Source organism: Aspergillus fumigatus, chromosome 1, assembly GCF_000002655.1.
Source record: "Aspergillus fumigatus Af293 chromosome 1, whole genome shotgun sequence".
In the NCBI taxonomy this organism is placed as follows: domain Eukaryota; kingdom Fungi; phylum Ascomycota; class Eurotiomycetes; order Eurotiales; family Aspergillaceae; genus Aspergillus; species Aspergillus fumigatus.
In genome coordinates, this window is record NC_007194.1 from 4,828,768 (window position 1) to 4,854,599 (window position 25,832).

At 49.7% G+C, this 25,832-nt stretch overlaps 9 protein-coding genes across 9 annotated transcripts; 6 read left to right on the plus strand and 3 right to left on the minus strand.

Annotated features, from left to right (window-relative positions):
- Nucleotides 1-271: 271 nt before the first annotated feature.
- Nucleotides 272-1,276, minus strand: AFUA_1G17620 (TPR domain protein; the record flags this gene model as incomplete). The annotated part of the gene is made up of 1 exon (XM_748035.1): nt 272-1,276. One exon carries the CDS (start codon nt 1,274-1,276, stop codon nt 272-274), a length of 1,005 nt encoding a protein of 334 aa, XP_753128.1.
- Nucleotides 1,277-2,087: 811 nt separating this feature from the next.
- Nucleotides 2,088-4,178, minus strand: AFUA_1G17630 (FAD/FMN-containing protein; the record flags this gene model as incomplete). The annotated part of the gene is made up of 8 exons (XM_748036.2): nt 2,088-2,223; nt 2,287-2,497; nt 2,533-3,013; nt 3,082-3,194; nt 3,247-3,381; nt 3,447-3,598; nt 3,653-3,761; nt 3,818-4,178. 8 exons carry the CDS (start codon nt 4,176-4,178, stop codon nt 2,088-2,090), a joined length of 1,698 nt encoding a protein of 565 aa, XP_753129.2.
- A 5,380-nt stretch (nt 4,179-9,558) lies between these two features.
- On the plus strand, nt 9,559-12,277 carry AFUA_1G17640 (C6 transcription factor RegA; the record flags this gene model as incomplete). The annotated part of the gene is made up of 3 exons (XM_748037.1): nt 9,559-9,688; nt 9,754-9,808; nt 9,862-12,277. The coding sequence occupies 3 exons, from the start codon at nt 9,559-9,561 to the stop codon at nt 12,275-12,277; spliced, it is 2,601 nt and encodes an 866-aa protein (XP_753130.1).
- A 151-nt stretch (nt 12,278-12,428) lies between these two features.
- Nucleotides 12,429-13,487, minus strand: AFUA_1G17650 (SDR family NAD(P)-dependent oxidoreductase; the record flags this gene model as incomplete). Its single annotated transcript, XM_748038.3, has 4 exons — nt 12,865-13,487; nt 12,697-12,804; nt 12,567-12,647; nt 12,429-12,515 (listed from the first exon to the last, which is right to left on the minus strand). Exons 1-4 carry the CDS (start codon nt 13,354-13,356, stop codon nt 12,429-12,431), a joined length of 768 nt encoding a protein of 255 aa, XP_753131.3. The 5' UTR covers nt 13,357-13,487.
- Nucleotides 13,488-13,544: 57 nt separating this feature from the next.
- AFUA_1G17660 (histidinol dehydrogenase family protein) lies at nt 13,545-15,227 on the plus strand. Its single transcript, XM_748039.2, has 4 exons — nt 13,545-14,041; nt 14,089-14,135; nt 14,192-14,891; nt 14,939-15,227. The coding sequence occupies exons 1-4, from the start codon at nt 13,724-13,726 to the stop codon at nt 15,185-15,187; spliced, it is 1,314 nt and encodes a 437-aa protein (XP_753132.1). The 5' UTR covers nt 13,545-13,723; the 3' UTR covers nt 15,188-15,227.
- Nucleotides 15,228-15,971: 744 nt separating this feature from the next.
- On the plus strand, nt 15,972-18,292 carry AFUA_1G17670 (putative salicylate hydroxylase; the record flags this gene model as incomplete). The annotated part of the gene is made up of 4 exons (XM_748040.1): nt 15,972-16,103; nt 16,154-16,407; nt 16,506-17,305; nt 17,355-18,292. 4 exons carry the CDS (start codon nt 15,972-15,974, stop codon nt 18,290-18,292), a joined length of 2,124 nt encoding a protein of 707 aa, XP_753133.1.
- A 480-nt stretch (nt 18,293-18,772) lies between these two features.
- Nucleotides 18,773-21,117, plus strand: AFUA_1G17680 (putative MFS transporter). Its single transcript, XM_748041.2, has 4 exons — nt 18,773-19,597; nt 19,660-20,375; nt 20,432-20,536; nt 20,587-21,117. The coding sequence occupies exons 1-4, from the start codon at nt 18,999-19,001 to the stop codon at nt 20,799-20,801; spliced, it is 1,635 nt and encodes a 544-aa protein (XP_753134.1). The 5' UTR covers nt 18,773-18,998; the 3' UTR covers nt 20,802-21,117.
- A 679-nt stretch (nt 21,118-21,796) lies between these two features.
- Nucleotides 21,797-23,410, plus strand: AFUA_1G17690 (FAD-binding oxidoreductase; the record flags this gene model as incomplete). The annotated part of the gene is made up of 3 exons (XM_077804022.1): nt 21,797-22,338; nt 22,386-22,509; nt 22,572-23,410. Exons 1-3 carry the CDS (start codon nt 21,910-21,912, stop codon nt 23,408-23,410), a joined length of 1,392 nt encoding a protein of 463 aa, XP_077660189.1. The 5' UTR covers nt 21,797-21,909.
- Nucleotides 23,411-23,792: 382 nt separating this feature from the next.
- On the plus strand, nt 23,793-24,782 carry AFUA_1G17700 (SDR family NAD(P)-dependent oxidoreductase). Its single transcript, XM_748043.3, has 2 exons — nt 23,793-24,417; nt 24,477-24,782. The coding sequence occupies exons 1-2, from the start codon at nt 23,912-23,914 to the stop codon at nt 24,730-24,732; spliced, it is 762 nt and encodes a 253-aa protein (XP_753136.2). The 5' UTR covers nt 23,793-23,911; the 3' UTR covers nt 24,733-24,782.
- The last annotated feature ends 1,050 nt before the right edge of the window (nt 24,783-25,832 follow it).

Sequence of the window (25,832 nt, forward strand, 5' to 3'; positions counted from 1 at the left end):
CACAAGGTGCCCAAAATGATATTTTTGTTTAAAGCCGGCCTGGTTTGAGCGAACTGCTCTCATTTGAGCCGATGGGGACGTCCATTCCAAATAATACGGGAGGGAAATATGTACTGTACAAACGCCGGTGGGAGTACTACTGCTTTTCTTCATGGGTGCTGGATCTGGATCTTTGTATATAGCAGAGTTGGTCACACTCAGACGGGTGCCACAAGCCTGTTCAATTTTCTCGCATATAACTTCGTTAATCAGTGGAGTAGACAAAAACACATCAGTTGAAGATTGTCGCACGAGTGAGACCCATTTTCTCCATCACATAGTTCAGGTTGCCTTCCGAGGCTCGAGTCTGTGGGTGATCCGGACCCAGCGTCCTCTGATTCCATGCATATGCCGATTGCAATAGAGGCACCGCATCCGCAAACCGCCCCTCCCTGGCGTATGCTGCGGCGAGATTATTCATGACCGGCACCGTGTCCGAGCTATTCTCGTCAAAGGTTCGCCGCGAAAGCGTCAAGGCCTGCTCTAGTAAAGCTAATGCCTTGGCTTCGCCGTCTTCCGTGTCTAGCCTCTGGTATGTGGTGGCCAGGTTGGCGGAGCATCGAATAGTGGTTGCGTGGGCCTCCCCCAGATTGGCCTTGGACAGTTCCAGGGCTTCGGATTGATAGTGAAGGGCTCTATCGAGCTGGCCGAGCTCGCGGTAATCCACCCCGAGCAAATCCATGGTGATGATTGTCTCGAAATGCTCCCTGCCAAGGGTGTTGGTTTGCAGCGCAAGAGCTCTTTCATGCAGCCTGGCAGCGTCTTGCAGGCGTCCGTGTCGGTGGAAACTGTTGGCCAGGTTGTTCATGCTGGTCTGTGTCTCTCGCGAGCCTTCCCCGTTGATTTTCAGAAACGTCTCTAATGCTCGTTCTTCCAGATCCAGTGCCTCATCGAATCGGCCGAGTCCTTTCAGGTCCAGCGCGAGGTTGTTCAGGGACTTCGCCGTCTCGACGTTATCAGGCCCGGAGACTTGAAGTCGAACGGCATAGGCTTGCTGATCCATGCGCTCTGCCTCCTGGTACTCAACACGGCGGCGAAGAGCGTAAGCCAGATTAGTCTTCATGAACAGAGTCTCCTCGTGATCAAGGCCTTGTGATTCCTCAAGCTGTTTGACAACATGTCTCAGCTTTTCTCCAGCTTTATGCCACATATTCTCGTCCATCAATCTGTTGCACTCTTCAATCAAGCTGTGTACTGGCGACATTGTCTTTTTGCTGTGGGATCGGAAAAATCCCATCGTTGTGTATCTTTCGATCTTGATTCCTTGTCGTCCTTGCGAAGATTGAGAGGGACTGGGAGGTGGTGTTCAGGAGAGATAGGGGTACTCAAAAAATTCAAATACTAGGTCGACAGCAGACCAATCTCCTAACCTTTGGTCATTGCTCGTATCTATGCTTGGCAGGTTTCATTCCCACAGCATCAGAGGCAGATGATAGGACTGTGCCTCGTATTAGTAGTCTTGTTGTAGAAGCCTTCCATTCATTGGTGGAATATGTGGAACCTCGACCAAATCTTGGGATGTTAAGGGCGGCTCATGGATCAGGCAGCTCTCAAATAGGTAAAACTAGGCTCCGTGGCTGCCTAAGCTTAATTATCCGGTGGAGATCTACCGTCCTGATCACCTGGAATGTTAGACCCAATCCTGTCAACATATGAGCCTCAAGTGTTCACCATTTGTCCGCTGATTAGGAATGACTCGAGTAGTGGGTAGAAGCATTCATAACATTATTTGAAAGGACAAGGAAACATCACAGTAATAGAAGTTGGGAATCGAAAAGCCCAACGTGCAGTATAGATACATAAAGCTAAACCGCCTGCACTACATCTCTCGTCCCTCTTAGATTCGACGACCATCCAAAGACTGCCTCTGCAGTGGATTTTAGAAAGGTGTTTGTATGGTTCCTATTCAGCCACTCATCAATCTCTGCGGTGGCGTACTAGACGGATGGAAATGACCACGTCCCAAGCCTATACCAGCTCTACGCCAGCAAAGTACAATTCCAACAGATACTTAGGGTGTTGAGTGCCCAGTCAATCGAGAAACATGTCTAGGGCTGCAGCACCAAGTCTGTCCCGACACACCTATTGCACACAAACAACTGGGTTGGATCCACCCGCTTCTTGACAGAGAGCAAGCGCTCATACTTCTTTCCCCAGAAGACTCTTTGCCATTGGGGTTCGTACCTAAGATCATTGAGTGAACTCCCTTAGAACGGTTAAGAACAAAAGAGGTAACAAATTACTCACGGACTGGCTTCGTTTACATATGTCCCTCCGTCTGGACCAACAATCTCAGTAAAGCGCTTGCTCAGCTGCACCATCTGGTGTCGCTTCTCGTCCTTTTCGCAGGCTGTTGCATTATCCGGCCAGTTTACTGAGATACTCAGAAGCGCATGGCTGTGTTTCCAGATCTCATGGACGGCAGTATTATCGCGTTCCTTGGTGTTGACTTTGCCAACTAAACCAGTGACGGATTAGCCTGATGGAACCAACTGCTGAAAACAGGACCCTCCTTACTGAAGTTAAATCCTGCAGCTTGATCATTGTCGACAATCAACTCCGCCAAATCGTCGGCTTTATCTCGGATTACCTCCGCTGTCAATAGTCGTGACGTGTCCTGAATGTTAGTCCCAATATTAGGGTCTTGCAGGAGGGTTCTCAAATAGTCGTTCCAGGTCGCAGAATAGGCTGCAAGCGCTCCAGTGACACCGGGAAGCTGTGTCAAGTTAGAAAACGGAGCAAAAGTCTGGTTAAAAGATTCTATTGTCCCGTTGGGTTGGAGGAAGATTGCTTGGAAGCCCTGCGTAAACGAGCCATACCCGGTATAGCCTGCGTCTGTAACGGCTGGGATGAGTTTTAGGGATTCAGAAGTGAGGCGGGTGGAGCTGGACCTGTCGGTTGCGTTTAGTTGAACGAACCCAATAGTGAGGTTCTGTGGAACAGGATGAGTTTTGTAAGTCACCGATGTAACAACCTGAGGATGAACAGGTCAGCGCCAATCCAATATATCCGCGGCTCTGGTATATAGCATAGGTCACATACACCCCAGGCACTTCCCCCGCCGCCGCGCACAGCCCAAAAGTACTCTGGATCCGAATACGCATTGATCACTCGGTGTCGTCCATCAGCAGAAACAATGCTCATTTCCAAAACGTCTGTGCTCCTATTAGTCAGTTCTCACAGGCAGAATGGGCTCTTGTCACTGACTATCGGTGGCGAGACCATAGTAATGTGCAAATGGCGAATGGCCTCCTCCCAGCACATATCCTCCGGCTGCCCCGACGGTGCGCGCTGATCCTCCGACTATCAATACTCCCTGTTTTGCCGCCGCTTGGTATACGTCTACATGCTGTGTCAGTGCCGAAGCCCACCTACTAGGATTGTAATCAGTAAAATAATTCACCTACCAAACCATTGCTCTCCAGCCTGTAATGTTGCAGCAGGTAGACCTTTGACAGCAGCAGGTGCTCCCCGTGGGACAAACGAGTCATGCCAGTCGATGCCCTTGAGATTATGAGTCCAGATTGAGAGGGCTCCTTTACCGCTTGATCGACCGAGGCTGTGCAACGGGTTAGTTGTGCGTCGTGTAGATGATAAAGGCAGTATGCTTCACTGGTCATGTCCTGTGTTCTTGATGACAAGTGAGAGATCCTTCTCGCCAGCAAATTTTACAGTCTTCTGGATATCTTCCACACTATTCGCCCGGATAGAAAAGTACGGCACTAGTGGAGCACACAGCATCAGCGAGGAAAAGTGGCTGAGTTCTCTTCAGTATTACCTAGCCCTTGGTCGCAGGGAGCGCTCACAGGAGTATCGATGAAGCACTGCCCGGTGTTACCCATCTCCCAGACGGTCGCTGAATAAGCCCCTGTTTGGTTCGCTCGCCAAAAGCTGTCCAGCCAACTTCTCTTTGCCATGTCGCATTTGATGGCATTATATCTCTGGGTATGGCACACAGCAGCAGATGGAAAGGACTGAATCAACCGCCCACCAACAGTGGCGTTGAAGTCATTCCAAGTCTGAGAATCCGGCCAGCAGTCGTCACCATAAGCACATCGACGCCGATAATGGGCTTCCGCATTTGCTGCAATGGTGATGATTCCCCCAGCCCAGAGAAGGTTTCCAGCGTGGAGGATCATGGGTGCTCACCAGCTTCGATGATCAATTTGAGAGCTTGAATGAAGGAATATATGATTAGTGCGATAAGAAAGTGTAGGGTTTGTCTTGGTGATCAAAATTGCAGAATGAACGACCGTGCATGATATTTATATTCTAGTGGGGCGGTTGCATATGGCGGGTACGAGAGTTGCCAAATCAGGAAAGCGACGTATGATAAGTTGGATAGCCGAACACGACCAGCTACTCAATAATTCTCGGCCGCTCCACTACGTAGTTGAACCATATGATGTCGGTCCACATGGTCAGCTGTTACGTTACCATCAGTCTTACTGTTAAACGTTGGCAAATTGTGAGGTTATCTGCGGGGGCAGGTAGATGAAGTCCGTATGGACACTAGGTAAACACACGCACCTGGCGCCGAAGCCCCTAACAAGCCGCCCCTGGGCGTCGTGTCATTGCCTGAAACTAGCTACAGGCTTCTGCCAAGCACATCATCGAATACAGCGACCTGCGCTCTTTCTCCCCTTATGCTCAACGTTCGTTCATTGCATCAGGTGTCGATCCTAGTGAGCAGATATGGTCGCTAGCGTCTAGTGAACTTGCCTGCCGTGGATATTGTACTTAAACCCTGGCAGAAAGTACGAACAGCGATGCTCCGCGGATCGTGCTGCAATCCTTCTTTACTGGAGGAACCAACACAGCTATAGTGGCTGATTTCACCCCCTGACGAGTGTCTCCCTTCCCTCTTGCTTTTCTGAATTCTACCCTGATCACCTCCCGTCTCGTACCATATATATCTCACTCGATGTGTGCGATATACATTAAGAAATTGAAGCTACCGCAGCAAGGCTGTCGCAATTGTCATTAGCCTAGATCTGGGATTACTTGCATCTAAAATGGCAGTGACTTGGTCATAAACTCAATGCTTGATTCGGCCTACTGCTATGTTCTCGCAGCATTAAACTGGGTTTACAGCCTCTTTACACAGTCTGGATAACTCAGCTTCAGTTCGAATGAGTAGTGGTTATCAATGATAGTTAGACCGGCGCTTGCCGAAACTGGATGCATAAATATATATATATACAGAGTATCGCTCCTTTCATTCCGACCCCTGACATAAGTGACCATTTCTGTATGTCTCACTGAGCACGAAATATTTTAATTTGAAATTGCATATTCAAATAGACTAGATATGAGGCTATCTAGTGATATGACATTCCTAGAAAAATCTTGCGAATCAGTGATTAATAAAACATAATAGTGTGGGACTGTGGGTTAGTTAACTTGAGCAGACAACATCTTAAAAACCATAACCAGTAGGCTAACTGAAACCAAAACCAGTGTAATTCCTAGGTTAGGGACCAAACCCGAGCCACTGCGAGTTAAGTGAGGGTCAGCTGTAGATAAGGCATCTACAGGTGCTAGACTCAGGTTGTTTAGTCGTTGAATCAGGAGGGTTTTCAGGGCATGAGATGTTTATATTATCATTATATGACAGTATGTTGGACAGTAGTGGTAATACAGGCATGTCAACCTACTTTGGCACACAATTGAGTCAGTTATTGCTAATATATGCTATATTAATTTAACATCTTAATGAATTATGATGGGTGAACTGAACGCTCCAGGATGATAACTCATTATTATTCCCTATTTTTTGATTAGTGATCTCGTAACAGATCATTAATCTTTGAACTACCACTGAGACGGGTGCGCACATTTAGCTGAATCTGACGGAGCCCCAACCTGTGAGGCAACCAGACTCAACCAGCCTGGCCCCACTGTTCCAATCAGTATGGGGTTTCAACAATAACCCAATATGACATGCCGTTGAACCTACTCTACTCAACCAGATAGTAATTTCTGGTGCCACAAGTATTGGAAATCGGTTAAATACCCCTAAACCCTCTAGGACATACTTGGAGCAGTCCTCATCCGACAAGGAGTCCTTCATAGTGCACATCTTGCAGTTTGAAGATGGCTCAATCCATCAATGCCAAGCACAAGGAGTCTATCAACCTACCAACTCAAACTTATGAGGGAAGTTGCCATTGCAAGGCAGTCTGTTTCTCTGTGAAACTACTATCCCTCTTATCACAAACAACAGTGGCATCTTGTAACTGTATGTGCATTAACACATTACCTTTACATGAGTATTCTCACTTCTGCATTTTACAAATAAGGCTTAACTGTTATGCTAAGGAAGACCCTAGGTAGCTATTGTCACATTGCAGGAAGCCTACTCACATTTGTGGAAAATCTTGAGATTTATCAAGGGCAGAGTTCACTTAAGGTATGCGTCCACTGAAATAGTTGCCTGTTCCCGATTGAAATACTCACAGTCTAGTGTATGAGCTGCTGATGAAACAATTGCTAACTTGATTGGCTATTTTCCATAGGAATATCGGTTCGGTTCGCATACTATACAGATCTTCTTTTGCGGGTCTTGCGGCGCCAATGTATACAATAAATCACTAAATCCGAAGTTTCGATACGGGGCACACGCCGTTAATGTAAGTAGGATGATGTACTTTCAGAGGCTTTGATTATGGCTATGGACACGCTCCTTTTCTAATATCATGCAAGAGCACATGTATTTGAGCTAACAGATATATACTTGGCCACTTTAGGTACGCCTGTTACATGGTGTCGATTTGGAGACCATAAAGATTACCAAGACCGATGGGAAAAGTCTGCAATTACCTCCGTTAGCAGAGGGACCGCTTTAGGGTCCACAAGCGTATTCCACAAGCGGGGAGACTATACACGTCAATATCTACAAACCTTGGCTGAATGATCTGGTTGGATGAAGAAAATTAAAAGGACAAGGCAAACTCCGAATCTGGATAACTCCGACTACCTGTTTGAGATTCGTACCCTAAATTTTGTAATAGCTCTTCATAAGCGCTCTATATCAACACAACTGATTCTTAGAAACCTGCTTTCCATGATATTACATGGAAAATGGACCGGAGCCTTGACATGGGGAAACTGTAAACTTTTCTCAACCTCTTGGTGCTCATGATAGCCAAAAGCGACAATCGCAAATGCTGAGAAGCCGGGGAATGGGTCCATTGATAGTACCATTGCAACTGAGGGCCGAAGGGACTAGAACAATAGCTCATAACAAATATGGGAAGGGGCTTTGTTGATATGATATTAGGCTGGAGCCTGAAAGTGCATGCAAACCCTTCATGACACATGTATAACCTTCCTTGGGTCAAATCTATCTTGTGCATTCTTCGAGTGGCTCCAAGGCAGCACATATCCACGTTGGTTGCTCACGACTCTGACGTGCCCTTCCTTGAAATCAGTGGTATGATGTGTGTGCCCAAACATCCAGACTTTCACCCCAGGTAGCGCTTGTGATAGGATATCAGTTCCAAAGGCAACGCTCCAAGGGTTCTGGGCGTGGTGCGGGCTCGATGTCCTCTGGAGTAGAGGGGCATGGTGTGTCACAACAAGAATAGATTGTTTTTTACTTCGCTTATCTGCCTTTTCATTTTCTTGCTGTATCGAGCGTATCTCTTTCCGTAACCAGGCGAGATCTGAATCATGGCTTGCATTATGGTCATCAATTGACCAGCCTTCGATTTTTTGAAAGTCTTTGACTTTCGACTGGACGACATCCCTTGATTTATGAGGTACTTTTGACTAAAGCGTGCAGCCTAGGATAGTGACGTAAGAACGCGGGACATCGTATCTTCTCTGATGAAAGACAATTAATCGTCTATTAAAGGAAAATTCCCGTTCAAGTTGTCTAGCTTTTTCTAATCCTGCAGCGAAAGTCCCATTGTAGAACTCATGATTTCCGAGGATGAGAATGACCAATTTGAACCTGCCCGTCTGTTTTTGTAGGAAATGGCGATAATCATCATAGTCTGTTAAGAGCCCAATATCACCTGCTAGGATGATATGCTCTGCGCAAACTGGAATTTCATAAAAAGGATACTGCTGGTTAATCTCAAGATGGAGATCAGAGAGGATTTGAAAGGACACGGAAGACCGATTAAGAAGTGAACGTAATTTCGGTAGCATTATGTCGTTCTAATTTTGTAATCGTAGTTGAAGCATCAACTCTAGCCATCAAAAGGGGATTTTTTGGAGGCGTAGGGGTGGCCAGGAAGGCTGAATCAATTGATTTAGCTTACATAAATGAGATCGAAGTGAACACTCACGTGATGGATGTTGCTAAGGCTGCGCTCTTGAATGCAATTTGAAGCTGGGTGTGTGTCAAGATGATAAATCCATCGGGCTTGAGCAGCGGCTCCGGATTTGACAGCGTTCCCTTCAAGGATGCGGTTACGTGCACGACATTTGGGGCGAGATGAGGTTGTAGGACGCTGCTTGGACGCCCTGGACAAGGCCGTCTTGGGAGATGTTGAATGTCGGGAACTCCATGTTGGGCGCGTGGTTGAAGCGTTATTTGGCCTGCGGGAAGAAGCCCGGGGAGGTATTGGTAAAGGTAAAGATGGAGTAGGGAGGGAGGCTGCTCCCGCCTGCACTGACTTTGAGGATGCAAGGGTTCGGTCAGCGGCTGGAGAGCAGATGGACAAAGTCGCCGTATCCAAGGTTCACTAAGTTATGTAGGATTGCAAGAACGTCATCTTACAGCAGCAAGTTAGCCTGCATGCTTATAGATGCGTTAATACCAACAGAGTAAGTATGTCAGCTAGCAAGGTCCAGGATCTTCGCATAGGTGTCTTCTAAGGCTTTCTGTCGTTCAACCCGAGGAAAGATCTTCTATTGCGTGCATGAATTGGATGCGCCCATCACTGTATGCAGATTGCAGTAATGTTGTTTGCCACGGCTCTCTGTATCACTCATCCTTGACACATTGATTGTGGGCATTAGGCGCAGTGGGAAGCGTGTACTCCAGAGTCCCCAGTGTCTCCACTGACAACGCTATTAAACCTCACCCCAATTGGCCTTTCTTGTCCAATAGACAAGCAATACGTCCTTGTACAATTTCCAACCAGTAAGGTAGAATTAGAGTTCTTCCACGATATTACTGCTCGGATATCATGTGGAGAACACGGCGGTGTTCCCCCACCTTCCCCGTAATGTCCATGGCCACTCCTCTCAGGATATCAAGAGAGCCACAAGTCTTTCTCCTCGACATGGTCAGAGATCACATCAAGTGTAGTAAAATTACGCTAGGTAATCGTAAATATACCCTAGATTTCCCCGACTTTCTTCCCACGAACTGCGGGGTCTCTCCGTTTACGTAAAGCCTAGACTCATGGTGAAACCCGCACTGTTCGATGTGGGGGAAAAGTCAAAGTCCGGGTGAAGTGAGTACTCCCGAAGCGTATGCCCCCTTGACATAGGGTAATAATGTGCTTTCGCATTGTTCCACCCATGGCCCCCCCGCGTTCGGAGCTGCGTTAGCTAGGCACCATGATCACACCACAGTCTCAGCCAGATTCGGTGCCAGAAGGCAATTTGGTGCCTCGCAACCTGTATCAGTGTGGAACATGCTCTCAGTCTTACTCACGAATCGACCATCTGCGCCGTCATATTCTTTCGCGTAGGTCACTACAGTTTCCAGTTGGCTCTGACTTGTCGGTTGGATTTGCTGACAAACTATTGCAGACACCCAGGAAAAGCCTCACCAATGCTCGGTGTGTAGTAAGCGCTTCGGCAGAATGTGTTGCTTCACTCGCCCTCTTGTCTTATCGTCCCAACTAATGTGAACTCTAGTGATCTGCTGCGGCGGCATTCGGCTCTGCATATCACCCCAGGGAGCAAGCAGATTCTCAAAAAACGCCCTCGCAGTGGCAGCGCGAATCTCATCAGCCGGGCTTCTCAAGCATGCAGTGCCTGTGCAGAAAACCATCTTAGATGCGATGAAGAAAAGCCCTGCGCCAGATGTCGCAGGCGAAATATTGCCTGTGTGGTGCCTTCCAAGACCACTGATGGCGTTCAAGTACGCTTTGCCAACCCGGACAGCCCGGGCAGCGAGGAAATAAACAGTAACCAAACCTCAGAGGAAAGCAGAGGAGAAACAGATACACTATTATCTGAGGGATCCCAGCCACTCATCACTCCTCCAATGGAGATCCCAGCCTCACAAGAGCCGGACCATTCGCAGTTGATCGACTTGGGTGGAAACAGCCATATGCCGCCGGACTGCATTCCATCTGGGCCCCGGGATGAGTTCACCAGCGGATTGTTTACAGATGCGCCCAGTGGCGTACGAACACCCCGGGGATCGATCACTTTTGGTCTGCAGACCGATCTTGACTTCAGCATGGTCGATCTCAGCTTCCTCGAATCATACAATAGCCACGTCCCGTTTGAGTTCGACGAGCAAGCACCGAGTCTGTCCCTGTCTGGTTCGCCCTATGAGGCCCGCGAAACACCGATAGAGCGCAATCCCCGAGGCACACGGTCTATGCAGCGACTGCGATGGCGCTTCGTTCCTGATCCTCAAGATCATGGTTATTGCGAGCACGAAAACCTGTTACTACCCAATGAAGCGACTGGCGCATCCAGCCTGACTCCCGAGAGTCCGGAAGACGCACACAGCCAATCGACAACGGACCAGAGTCTCGATTTTCACTCGCGTGATAAGATTCTGGGCATTGTTCTCAGCCAGATGAAACAGCCTATCCCGGCGGTTCTGTCATCCTTTCCCTCGGCCCAGCTTCTCGACAGCCTGATCAGATATTACCTAACGGCCCCATTCTCCACCGCAAACACGTGGATCCATCGGGCCACTTTTCGCCCTCGACAGGTGTGTCCAGAGCTGCTTCTCGCCATGGCAGCAGCTGGGGCCGTCTTGACGCCGGATCCCTCGCTACGCAAACTTGGATTCGCCATGCAGGAGGTCGTACGGTTGCAGCTGCCTTCGGTGTTCGAGAGGAACAACACTACCATCCGTGATCTTCACCTGCATCAAGCATACTTGCTATACCTAGAGATTGGGTTGTGGAGTGGCAATAGCCGGAAAATCGAAATCTCAGAGGCCTTCCGCCAACCGCTGTTGACCATGGTTCGCCGCGGCGGCAATTTTCACCATTCAGCCTATCCGCCACTGCCGGCGCGGTTAGAAGAATCTGGTCGGAGCTTGGAAGATACATGGCGTGCCTGGGTGTACAAAGAGGCATACAAGCGGCTGGTGTACCGCTTGTTTCGACTGGAAGCGCAAGTCTCCATGGCTCTCTTCACCAGCCCTTTGGTTACGTACGTCGAAATGGGCCCTCCTCTACCTGCCCCTGCGTATCTGTGGGAAGCGAGTTCCGCGTCTCAATGGAAGGACGCCTATCATTCATCTCCTCTGCCCTCCACCGGTCGAATTCGCACGCTCAACGAGTGCGTGGCGAATTTAGATCTTCTGGAAACCAGTCGTCGTGTTGCGGACATCCGTCTCGCTTGCGGCGCCGTCATGCACTGTATATGGGGCCTCGTATGGGAGTTCCGCCAGCTGAGTTCTCTTCTCAACGGACACAGCCGCTACTGGGATAATGATCTGCTCATGGTCGCTCGGCATGGACAGCTGAGCAGGATCCTCGAATGTTTCCGAATTGGATATCGCGACGAAGTCCCAGTGCAGCTGCACTTTGTCATGATGCACATGTACGTGTCACTGGAGGAGGTGGAGACATTGGCTACCTCGGACGATGCCGGTCGCGCCTGGGAGCAACCTGCTCTGAGTGACTGGTTCAAGAGCGAACATTGCCGACACGCCATATGGCATGCGGGCCAGGTCGTTCGAGGTATCAAATGTCTTCCGTTGCAAGGTCTACGAGATTTCATGGCGATTGCGCTATACCATGCCAGTCTCACTTTGTGGACCTACGGGGTGGTATTCTTCCATAACATGGATAACCAAAGTCAGCAGCTGGCTGGTCCAACACTGCAGCAGAAGGTCTGGCTGGATGGACTAGAGTGTGAGGATATACAGCGTTTCATCACTCTGCATCGCGGAATACCAGTCCTGCAGGGCCTTGGTCATGCAGAAGAGACTGTGTTTGTCGGTGACCCCCAGTCAGTTCTGGAGACGATGATCAAAGTCATGCAGCAGAATCACCACCATGAAACTTCTAAACAGACTCCGCCACTGGTGGATAACTTGGTCCATCTTCTTGAGAAGTTGCGAGATGCCAGCAAATAAACAGGCACGCCGGCGCTGAACAATTTGGCGCAGAAACCGTATAGCAAGAAGAATATATGAATGTATGGATAAATGACACGCAGCAGACATATCCTGGACAAAATTATAGTACTTTCTAACCTGCTATGCGACTTCAATTCATAATGAGGGCTCAAAGCGAAAAGCCGGCGTCGATTACTGCATTTACCCCCGTCATGGACTTTGAAGTAGCGAATACTTTGACTTGTTCGGCAACATCCTATCGTGTTTATGAGTCAATACCGCTACCACCATGTATTTAGGGACATACCTCCGGCGTTGCAAATCGTTTGAGCAGGTTTTTGTCTTTCGCGGCGCTGAGCGTTTCCTCTGGGAATTGCAGACCCCAGTCCTAGTTCGGTCTGTTAGATATTGCTCCAAAGGTTGAGCCAGTCACTCACTGTCAGTAAAATCCCTGGCGAGACCGAGTTGACTCGGATCTTCGGGGCTGCAATGATGGCCAAACTCTTGACAAGATGGATAAGAGCCGCTTTGGTCACGGCATATGGCTAGTATCGTCAGACCACCGTTGACGAACTCGTCAATCGATCAATTCAAATGACCCATACCAATGAACTTCCACTCGGCTTCACCCCCGCAACACTCGCTGTAGCAATGAATACCCCCTCACTCCGCTCCAAATGCTCCTGACAAACCCGGAAAAGCTGGAAATGACTTTTGACATTCATCGAGAAGCATCTATCCCAGTCCATCTCGTTATCAGCGTCTTCCAGATTCATAAAATTGGTCATTCTCGTCCAGCCGACGTTGGACACCACCACGTCTAACCGGCCCATTGTCTGAATGGTTTGCTGCACAAGCTGCTGAGTGGAGCTTTGGTTGGCCAGATTCGCCTGGAATGCTGCATAGCGAGGGGCATTCGCACCCGGCACCTTGGCCTGACTCAAAGCCCTCATCTCCTGCAGTAAACGTTCCGCCGGAGCAGGATCGGAATTGTAATTGATCACGATGTTCATGCCCTCCTCAGCCAGGCATCGCGCAATTGCTGCGCCGAGGCCTCTAGAGGCGCCGGTAATCAAAGCGACCTTTGGTGAATTCATAGTAGAGCAAATTTGGCGGTTTCTAAAGAAGAAGGCCGAGATAAGAGCGACGAGTTGGCAGAGGACTGGGACACCGAGTTGGCAGAGGACTGGGACAATAGCCCTAAAGTCCTGTTTTAGTTAGAAATGACCCGAGGGCGCTCTCCCGGCACTCCCCGCCGAGAGCTCTGTTAGTTCTCCAGGTTCGCAGTGAAGGCCGGACTCTCGGACTTGTGACCGATGCGGGCTGGGGTGGAGCCGAAGGGAGCTAATGGCAGTGCTCATCTAGAGGTATATGTACTATAACATGGCCAGCTGGATCAATGAAATGCGCAAATTCTAAGTGCAATCTTTTCTCTACCATAAACAGGACTCACCCAGCGGCGCAATGGCAAGACGTCACCTCAAGAGTCGCGCAGATACCGCGTCCAACTCGACAGCGCCCCAAGTCGACGTTGGCGCCATTGTCAAGGGTGTGATCGACGACATTCGCGCCAATGGAGATACGGCAGTTCGCAAGTACTCGGAGAGGTTTGACAAATGGTCGCCTGCCTCGTTCAGGCTCTCCCGGGAAGAGATTGAGGCATCCATTGCAGCCTGCCCTCCACAGACAATCGAGGATATTGAACAGGTCCAGAGGAATGTGCGGGCCTTTGCAAAAGCGCAACGTGACTCGATCAAAGATTTCGAGTATGAAATTCATCCAGTAAGTCTGACCCTCGGCGCCTTTTAAGCTGTTATTGACAAACGAAGGGCGTGTATCTTGGACAGAAAAATCTGCCTATCCAGACAGTCGGAGCGTAGGCAATTCCGAAAAGACCAGAAGAAACTGTGCAATCTAGACTGACAATAACAGCTACATCCCAGGCGGACGATACCCCCTCCTTGCCTCCGCCCATATGACCATTCTCACAGCCAAAGAAGCTGGCGTCCCCAAGGTCATTGGCTGTACTCCTCCTATCGCAGGCAAGATTCCTCATGCAACAATTGCAGCCATGCATCTCGCTGGTGCCGACGAGATCTACGTGCTTGGAGGAGTCCAAGCCATTGCAGCCATGGCGCTGGGCACTGAGACCATGGACAAGGTGGATTTCATCGCGGGGCCTGGCAATGCCTTTGTCGCCGAGGCGAAGAGGCAGTTATTTGGCGAAATTGGGATAGATCTCTTTGCCGGGCCAACGGAGATTCTTATTGTGGCTGATGAAACTGCCAATCCCTTTACGGTGGCAACGGACATTCTCTCGCAGGCCGAGCATGGGCCTGATTCGCCCGCGGTGATCATCACCACGTCTGAGGCCGTTGGTCGAGAATCGATGCGGATTATTACCGAGCTCTTGAAGAACCTGTCCACCGCTGAACTAGCGGGAACCTCGTGGGAACGGTTCGGCGAGGTGATCGTCGTGGACTCGATTGACGAAGCTTGGAAACTGGCCGATGAATATGCCAGCGAGCATGTCCAGATCCTCACCAAAGAGCCGCGACAAGCCCTCAGGAACATGAATGCCTACGGTGCTCTATTCCTTGGAGAAAAGACTTGTGTCTCCTACGGCGATAAGGTATGCCCCTGATTAGAGTAGGAGATATTCCAAGCTAACCAAGTAAGGTCATTGGCACCAACCACGTCCTTCCCACCAAGAAAGCTGCGAGATTTACGGGAGGTCTGTGGGTTGGAAAATATCTTCGCACCGTGACATATCAAGAAGTCACCAGCCGTCAAGCAAGCGGCGAATTGGGACGGCTGTGCGGAAGAGCAGCACGCGCTGAGAACTTCGAGGGTCATGCACGGTCTGGCGATCTTCGGGCTTACAACTATCTCGGTGATCAGTTTGAATGGATTCAGAGAGATATCTAGAGTATAATGGAGTGATCTATGTATAGATTGAATTATGTTTATTTCATTTTCCAAGTCAATTCTTGGTGGAGCTGCTGTGTACGTGATCCTATGTAGTCCAGGCTTCTGCACAGGTTCATGATTGATACTTCACATTATAAATAAGGTTGTATGTGCTCATTATAGGGAACAGCAGCAGGAGTGCGGATGCCATGATTCTATAGGGATACCATCTTCTGACAATATGTTCACCACAATCTGTCAACCTGCCGGCGCTATGATAATCTCAACTTTATATATAGGATTGACTCTGCAAGTCACTGTGCTTGGTAGACATATTACAAGACTAGTGTTTGAGAGGTATCTTGCAACCTATCTTTAAATAGTTGTGATACAGTCATATATAATTCACTCATTTACAGCAGCAGCTTGTTCACAGTCTCAGATACCTTATACTATCATGCCTCCCAAAGGATTCCAACCAGTTAGTTGATTGATTGTGCAAAAAAAACAGATGCCCCCATTCTCTCTGGACTTCAAAAAATGTGATAATGCATATGTCCTGAAATTGGATGGACGTCACCTCCCCACCTCCTCACCCGGTGGTCCCGAAGTATCTGTTTACCGACAAGAGGCGCGAGAGGAGCCGAAAGACTTCCCCCACCTAGTATTGCTATTTTGTTTACTTTTTGATTCGAGTAAAATGATCGTTACTAGTACAAAAGGTCCTCAATTGCAGTGATCATTGCGGTGCGCTGCCTATCACCTTTTGTGTTCCTGATACGTACAGCCAATATCTCACACAATGGCAACTATTAACGGAACAGTCGCTAACCAAGCCACCAGTCCATCTCCTCTGAAGGTCTTAGTGGTAGGAGGTGGAATCGGTGGGTTGACTGCTGCAATTGCCCTTCGTAGGCAAGGCCATGATGTCCAGGTATGTTATCCGATCCGCCGATGTCTGTAAACGACGCTTGACCATTGCAGATCTTCGAGCAATCTCGACTAGCCGTCGAAACAGGCGCCGCACTTCATCTTGCTCCGAATGCCAATGGAATCCTGAAGCGATTGGGTATCGATGCGCAGCAGTTCGGTGCGAACTTGATGGAGAGGGTGCGTGTCATGCTATTAATCGACTCGCATACTATGTCTAACACTTTAGCTAGCTTGCTGAATATAACTCTCTGGGCCAAATTGAACGAGATATCGATCTTACCGAGCAAAACAAGAGGTGGCAGCATGTGAGTACCACCGCCAAGTAGTCTTGGAGGCATCAATTTAACAGCGTCCAGCAATGGCTGCTAGCGCATCGCATTGATTTGCATAACCAGCTCAAAAGGGCAGCCACGAGCACTGATGCGGGCCGCGAGGCCATCCCATTCCGAACCGCTAGTCGGGTGGTGCACGTCGACCCAGCATCAGCCACAATCACACTTGAAGACGGGACCCAGTTCCAGGGCGATTTGGTGGTTGGAGCCGACGGAGTCCACTCCGTCACTCGCAGCGCAATTCCAGGCGGCAATGTCAAGGCTTCCTGCTGCGGCAAAAGCGCCTTTCGCTTCCTTGTCTCCAAGGACGCAGCACTGGGTGATCCCGAGACGGCCGCTCTAGTCGAGCGTCCGGGACAGCTATCCATCTGGTACGGAACCGATCGGCGGATTGTACTCTATCCGACGTCGAACAACACTGTGTTGAATTTCGTGTTGATTCACCCCGAAGAGGAGTCGGCAGAAGAGGCAGACGAGAGCTGGGGCCAGTCAGGCAACCTACAGAAAATGCTCCAGATCTTCTCTTCGTTTGACCCTGCAGTGCTAAAGCTGCTGAGCATGGCGGATCCACAGAGCGTTCGGGTTTGGAAGTTGCTAGATATGGAGGAGATACCCTGTTGGTATGAGGGGCGTTTGGCTTTGCTGGGCGATGCCGCCCATCCCTTTCTCCCACATCAAGGGCAGGGAGCGGGGGTTGCAATAGAGGACGCTGCTTCCCTGGCTGTCGTGCTGCCTTTTGGGACGACGGTCGAGGAAATACCAGAGCGTCTTCAGTTGTATGATGAGATTCGCCATGAACGCGCGAGCCGCATCCAACAATACTCTCGGTTGGCCGGCCGTGATCGTGTCGATGGACAGGAAACCGCTGACAGTAAGCGTTCCACTTTCATTCCTCGAAATTCGCACTCTAACTGCGTTAGTGTATGGCTTCACCAACTACAATTTTGGCCATGACGAGTGGGATAATTCGACGCAGAGACTCCGCGAGTGGACGTGGAAACGCATCCCGAATCCCTACTGGCGCATGCCCATCGCCTTTGGTCCTATGCCCGGTCCGCGCCAGAACCATTTGGGCATCCCCCGGGATGGCACCAAATCCACCTTCACTACTGCCTCGATCAAGTTCAAGACCTCACGTACCGTACTACAGAACCTCTTCCCCCCGGGCCGCCGTGGCTGGCGATTCAGCGCTCCTGATACCGTGGCATATGCCTCCTTCTCGCAGACCACCCTGAACAAGATGGAGTGGTTGGGTGGCTCAGGATATCATCATATCGGTTTGTATGTCCATGGTGTCGAGTACGTCAAGAAGGACGGCACCGTCATTCGAGGCTCCTACCTGCCCATCCTCTTTGAATCGCTGACCGACCCTATCGTGTCGGGAAGAGAAGAGCTGGGCGCTCCCAAGTTATATACTTCTGTGGACATCTATCGCCGGGCAAAATCATATCGAATTCGTACAGGATGGCAAGGCGCTCTCTGGGGCCATTTCCTACTGGAAGACCTGGTCGAAGTTGACCCAGCGTCAGCCCCCGGAGGATTCAGTGGAGAAGCTGATGAAGGGATCCTGGTACACAAATATCTACCTCAGACCGGTCGATTGAACAAGAACAAGGCGGCTGAGGAGTACGCGGCCTTTGATCCCTTCTCAGAGGCTGTGCCCATCCCCAATCCTCGCAAGGTGTGGACCTCCTCCAAGGCCAGTTTCCAAATCGACCCGCTGGACTGGGAGCAACTGCCTACGCTACATCATGTCATCTCGCGACTTGCAGAGCTGCCGGTATATGAGATCGCAAGCGCCAGGGTGGTTGAGGGAGAGGGGGTGCCCGATGTTTCAGGAATGAGGCCAATTGAATAGATACTTATGCCGCGTTCTTTTACTACTGCCTTTGCAGCTGACAGGAAGAATATGTCAAGTGTGTTTATGATCTCAATATACAACCACCGAGGGTACTATTTGTGACTAGCTTAGAAGCAAATCAACCTTCTCGCACTCTTCTATTCTCGTTTCCCCTTAATAATTCCTATAATATTCGGTCAGGAAAGAGGACATCCTCCATCGCCTACTTTTCCTATCTCATGCATTACCGCATATTACTGGCTGGCTGTATATCCTCCCTGGAACTACTCCGCATTTTCCACCAGTGCTAAAACTAATGGACTCTCCATAAGTAGTCCGTCCTAGCTTGGGTTGGATCACTTGGATCACCTCTTTCAGTTCATGGAAAACAAATCTGATTCGTCCCAGCAGTATTCCGGCGCCTCCCCCACTTCCCCGGACCCCCCGCCCCCGGATTGTCCCCCTCCCCGACGTTTTGTCCAGACTAAATTTTGTTCGCGCAAAAAAAAGTCACTGCAAGCCAACACAGTTTGCTTACGTTCTCCTCTCCGCTGCGAGGGGCCGAGAACTATCGCCAGCTGGGTGAAAACAGCTCAGGAGGTGCACGTCGCTTCATTGGTTACTTCCTTTCTCCAAATATTTCTGGGCTGGTATTAATGCCCTTCCAACCTCCAGGTTATTCTCTCGTCAGCTGTCCTCCTCCTTGGTCACATTACATTTTACCATGGCAGACACTATTCTGAAAACGACAGAGACAATCGAGCATGTCGAGGACAGTCAGTCTCGCGACCTCTTTCATCTACACAACCTCGGCCATGTCCGTCTGCGGCATGAGCACACCAACGAGGTCATCCTGATTCCAGCTCCCTCACTGGACCCGAATGATCCCCTTCGCTGGTCGACTGGCTACAAGATCTATATCGCCATTCTCGTCTCTCTAGCCATGGTCATGTGTAATTTCATGGCTGCCGGTCCCACGGTCGCAATGGTTGCAATTGCGACGGACTTCAAAGAAGGGGGAAACACAACGATGAGTGACTGGATCAGTCGAGCCGCGTACTTTTTCAACAACAGCGCTCTGATGCAGGGTGTCTCGTGTCTCTTCTGGGTGCCGCTACTTAACAAATTCGGCCGGCGGCCAGTCTACATCTCTGCTTTCATTCTCTACTTTTTTATGATACTTGGAGCCGGTCTATCAAAGACGTATGCAGGCGAGCTCACGACCCGGACCATCCTAGGGATCGGAGCAGGTGCCGGCGAGTGCCTGGCGCCTGTTACCATTGCCGATGTGTTCTATCTTCACCAGCGAGGTTATGGCATGGCGTGAGTGTTCTTACCCTGCGCTGGAGTCGGCGCTCAGAGAAGCTGACGGCCTGTATGACTAGGATATATAACGCTGCCTTGAGTGCCGGAGTTGCCTTCGGTATCATCATCTCGGGACTAGTCACGATCAAACACGACTGGCGGACCATCTACTGGGTGGGATGCGCTCTAGTCGGAGCCCTGACCGTTGTGGTCGTCCTCTTTTTCCCAGAGACTGCCTACCGGCGTGTTGGGAATCCCTTGGTGGAACGCGCCGTCGAGATCCAAAAGCTCTCGGACAGCAACAACCTGGAATCTGCATCAGTACCTCCTATTCCTCCCAAGGTGAGCTACTGGCGTAGTCTGCGCTTCTGGTCCGGCGAGACATATACCGACGAGTCTTTCTGGCGGATGTTCGTGCGTCCCTTTGGGCTGATCCTCATCCCGCCCATCTTCTGGGCCACCATCGTCATGTCGGTGACTATCGGGTTCCTGGTGGCGGTTGTATCTAATTTCGCCTCGGCGTTCAGTACAACCTACGGCTTTGAGGCGTGGCAGTCCGGTTTATGTTTCATCGCTGGCATGTTAGGTTGTTTCCTGGGTACGTTCGCAGGTGGTCCGTTTTCCGACTGGGTGGCGGATTACTTTACAAGGCGCAATGGAGGAATCCGTGAGCCCGAGATGCGATTGCCTGCGATTATCCCCAGCGTGATCGCTGCGCCACTTTCTTTGGTGCTATATGGATGTGGTATCGCCAATGGCTGGCACTGGATGGTACCTACCTTTGGCTTGGGCTTGTGTATGTTTGTCCTGTCATTCTCGTTTAAACCATCTACCTGACCCATCATTATGTAGTGTCTTTCGCCATCACCCAGGGCACGAATGTCTCCTTTGTCTACTGCATTGACTCCTTCCGTCCAGTGGCCGCTGAAGTGACGGTCACCCAGCTTGCTTTCAAGTGTGAGTTTTCTTTACCTCGATGGCGGTTATCTACCTGCTAACACCCGCAGCTTGCTTTGGATTCTTACTTTCCTTCTATACCAATCCGTGGATCGACCAGTCCGGCTATATTGCTGCCTATGGCGCTATGGCGGGTATTTCAGGCGGCTGCCTACTTTTCTTCATCCCACTGTTTTTCTGGGGCAAGTCTATCCGACATGCCTCCATGAAGTGGTCGTTGGTTCAGTTTGTATTCTGGAAGGATGATCGTGAGGTGGGAGAGTAGTCCTTGATTGATCTGACGCGAATGGGGAAATTGGTTATGGGACATTAATTCTGGGCGGCGACTTCTATCCTGTATGGAGCTGCTATCACAGATCACTGCGTGGAAATGCTTATATCCAAAGATGTAGCAGCTTTAAACACTTTTCCAAGACAAATTGTTGCGTAACAAACAAATGAGATAGAAGCAGAGATGCACTGCATTAATTCAAGGCCGTCTTGATCATATGCGACTATTTGTTCAAGATTATGTAGAGCGCATCATGATATTTACTGAGTCTTTTTGATTCTACTATTCAGGGCATGTAAGATATGAGTACTTGGTATCTGCATGAACAGCAAAAGAATAGGCGCGGCTTATTGCAGAGTCAGCTGTCCTTTAGAGTTTTGGCTAATAATATAGTGTGTTTGGCTTCACAGTCCGTGGCAGTCTCGACTCTCGAATCCAGCCCTGTCTGTGGGTCTCCGTGGCAGTCTCGACTCTCGAATCCAGCCCTGTCTGTGGGTCTCCGCGTGGCTGATTTGCCTGCATTACGTACCCACTGGGGACTGTGGATGCCCAGTAGCCCTCTTAGAATTCTTGGTGCGCCATGTCTGAATAGTTCTCTGAAACTGGGGGTTAACTGGCTCAGCAGGTTCTTTAGCAGAATTCGTTGCCACTTTTCCCAACAAATCAACCATCTCTGATCACAGCGTATCAGACACAATGAGTGTCTTGACTGGTTGAATTTATCCTGAGTTTGCCTGACAAGTTATTGGGATGCTGGACATCAGTGTTGGTCCGACCAGGGGACTTCATCAGAATGTCCCACCTATTACGGTGGACTTTGGACCAGAAGAAAACCCCCCAAGTTACAGCATGATTACACATGGATTGTGGTAGTATGGTCTCGGGAGGTTCGTAGTTCGTTTCCCATTCTGCCCTCCACATTTCGGCTCCACACGATATTTCACTTACTGTGGGGAGTCCGATGGCCGGGGATTAAAGTGGGGTGAGCCCGAAACACAGTTAGGAGATGGCCTTTATAACCACTTTCAACTATACACCTCAGATATAGTCTAGACAAACACAAACCGCGATCTTCTTTCAAGTCACTATACTTCACAGTACAATGCGTATTATTTGGCGCGCCTCGGCTGATCCAGCCGTCTACGAAGAAGCCCGCGTGGGTCGCGTCTTCAACCACCGTCGCCCACGACGATATCCCCTGGCAGTAGTCAAGGCTACTTGTCTAGAGGACATCGTGCTGGCGGTCAAGTTGGCAAAGGAGAAGAAATGCCGTGTCGCTGTGCGCTCAGGCGGGCATTCATGGGCTGCGTGGAGTGTGCGTGATGAATCCATTCTTATAGATTTGGGCGATTACAAGCACTTGGAAGTGGATGCAGAAAAGCGCATGGCGCGAACATCACCCAGTATGACAGGGAAGGAGATCAATGGAAAGCTGATCAAGGAGTATGGGTTGATGTTTCCCGGGGGTCATTGTCCAGACGTTGGCCTGGGGGGCTTTCTTCTGCAAGGGGGGATGGGATGGGTCTGCCGGGTATGACTCGAAATCCCCAGGTATTATGATTAACTGACTTTAAGAAGGGTTGGGGCTGGGCGTGCGAGAGAGTCAAGGCTGTCGATGTGGTGACGGCAGAGGGGGAACTGCTGCACTGCAATGAGAATCAAAATGAGGATCTCTACTGGGCAGCTCGAGGTGCCGGTCCAGGTAAAGCTCTTAACCTACATCATCAATTCCTCATGCTGATTCTCGAATCATCCTCTTGGCAGGCTTCCCTGGTGTGATCACACAATTCCACCTTGAGCTCATCCCGTATCCTAAACGCGGGTTTCGGTCGTCTGGGTACATCTACCCCATCAGCAAATATTATGAAGCCTTCAGCTGGATAGTCGCCATCACTCCGGATTTCGATCGTGACACCGAGATCGCTGTCGTGAGTATGTATCCCGAGGGCAGCAATGAAATCTGCCTCTTCGTGCTCCTTGTGACTCTAAAGCACACTCCGGAAGAGGCAGAAGCCGCCCTCACTCCTGCCCAGCAGTCACGCCCTGCTGGCACCATCGAGGAATGGTTTTGCCGAGAGGACAGCCTAGAGAACCAATATGTGAACCAAGGCAAGGCAAATCCAGAAGGCCACCGTTACTGTGCCGAGAATGCCTACCTGCACAACGACGCGGACGTCCCCAAAGTCCTCGAAGAAGCCTTCACCACCTTGCCCCATCGCAAGGCTTTTGCCCTGTGGTACGGGATGAACCCTTGTAGCCGCCGCGATCTGCCGAATATGGCACTCAGCATGCAATCGGATCACTACTTTGCACTGTATACGATATGGGAAGATGAGAAAGACGACGCACGGTGCCAGGCGTGGGTAAAGAATGTGATGAAACAAGTTCAGCGCCATTCGGTTGGGGCGTATCTAGGGGATTCGGATTTCCAGGAACGACAGACCAGATACTGGTCCGAGAGCAACGGCCGTCGACTGATGGATATCCGCAGGAAGTGGGATCCAACTGGCAGAATCTGCGGATATTTAGACAGGGGGGATGTCTCGAGGACTAGGGGGTTGGATAATGTTCATGAATGGGAGACCGTGCCTTCCCAGCTATAGTGCGTTTCTATTGTTCAGATGCATTGATAGATATAACCAAAGCTAGGATATCAGTAAAGGGTTCTATGCCGCCTGTGTCATTTTAGTTTAGGACAACCTTTACTTTTCTCAATCTTAACTTAGAGAAACATACAATGTTAAAAATTCTATTTCAACGAGTCAACGAGTCAAATCTTAGCCTCAAGACTCTCCACAGGCCAAACTGTTCTATGTGTTTGCGGAATAACCTAGGTTGATGTTCTAATCATCTGGCAGATTCTCCACGAGCCACTAAGATGGGTTATCGGACAGGTGGGGGAGATGTCGGGGTGCTGTGCGGGGGTGTGGAGGGTAACCCGGTGAGGACACTCGGTAGTGAGCATCTCTCATCATAGTGCTAAAACAACCCTCATGATATTTATGAAGGAGTAGTCAGATTGCAAATATTATACATATCAATTAAACTCATTACCTCTCTCCAGCCTCCTCTTCAGATCGATCAGCAGACTGTTGCCCAGCACAATGGAGACGTCGCTACGAGACAAAGTAGCTATAGTAAGCGGTTCCTCCTCGGGCATTGGAGCTGCTATTGTGCGCGAGCTGTCCTCTCGCGGGGCCAATACGGTGGTCAACTATCCCTTCCCCAGTCTCCGAGCTGAAGCAGACACATTGGTAGCCTCTCTTCCCTCGCCTGCAATTGCCGTAGAGGCAGACATGTCTCGCGCAGACGCGCCTCAAAAGCTAGTTGACGCTGCCGTCTCTCAATGGGGTAGGGTTGATATTGTCGTCAACTCCGTTGCACTGGCAGTCAACAAGCCCTTCGAAGAGCAGACGCTGGAGGACTGGGATACGCTGGTGAACATCAACGGACGGGGAACATTTCTCCTAACGCAGGCGAGCCTAAAATATTTGACAAAAGGGTCCGGTCGGATCGTCAACATCGCAAGTATTTCAGCACGGGGGCCTCCGCCGAACCAGACAATCTACGCAGGGACAAAGGGGATGGTCGACTCCTTTACCAAGTGCTGGTCAGTGGTGTTACCATCCATATGTGGTACCCGGTTAAAATACTAAGCATAATCTACAGGGCCAAAGAACTCCCTCCCAAGTATGGCTGTACCGTCAATGCCGTCAGTCCTGGTCCAACAATGACCGAGGGTTTCGCTGCTGCCGGCAAGGAGCAGATGAAGATCCTTCAGCCAATCATTGATCAGACTCCTGTTGGGCCACGGATGGCTCAGCCAGATGAGATTGCCTATGCTGTGGCCTTTTTATGTGAGGAACGTGCACGATGGATTAATGGTGCACATCTGATTGCATCTGGGGGCTTGTTCATTGATTAGTGCTTTGAAAATTCTTCGTGCTTGGCATGTACCACTTTCTCATATCCACATCCTTAAAGGAGTTTAGGCATGCATAGCATTGTCTGGCATTGTAGGGAAAGAAGCTTTCCGCTGTAAATGTAATAAAAGATACCAGTGTATCTATAGCATGATAGAGGGGGATATGTTTAGTCCTGACCAAGGCTTTGAGTCAGAACTCGCACCAACCTGGACCGAAGAACTGGACTCAGTCTCCTTAGTAAGTATTGTGAATAGAGCCCAAATATCTAGCTGAGCCAGTTATTATAGTGAAAAGTCAAAGGATGGCAGAAGGTATTAGTGTGTGTGCTGAAGAGAAAGCAAGGTGTGTCTAGACTAACTGACCCAATTCGCAAATCCATATCCAACCTACCTAATCCATACTTTGGATTGGATTTAGGGAGGCACTAATCCAACCCACAACCCAATGGGTTAACCGTACCCAACCCACATGGATATAGAATACCCATTAGGTGCATATGAATGGTGTGATTTACAGACACTGGGAGCCGTCTCTGCTGTTCTCTGCTAGCCAACTACTTTGGGAACGGGGCGGTATAGTCCTTAGACTGTATCGGATACTGGTCTGAGGCCTACCGACCAGGTAGCCTGACGACGCAATGTTACAATGACCCTCCAGAGTCAAGAACAGTCCAAGGAAACACAAGAACAATAACAGCAAAGATGGACGCAAAGCCTATTGAGTATTTATACTAAATAATACTCTTGTAACCGACGAATCGGACTAGTGGACTTGTACTCAAGCGAGTAGTTTGTATTGAACGCGAGGAACAAACTAAAAGTGCTACATACAGTGATAATGAGTGTTCTTACATAGTTCCTCTGGTTGCAAATCCATTTGCAACTTCATTGCTGCTCCTGGAGATTAATGGTGGTATATTATAAGGTAACTCCATAGTTTCCCAGACTTGGGTAAGACTACTGCGACCCTGTTTATATTATGGTGGCTTAAGACATGGTGCTCGATCTTGCCCATCTCAATGTGCTAACATCAGCTATCATGTACAGATATTAAGTTGCTGCCTCATAAGCCTCCTTATGAAATGGGTGTAATGTCAGTA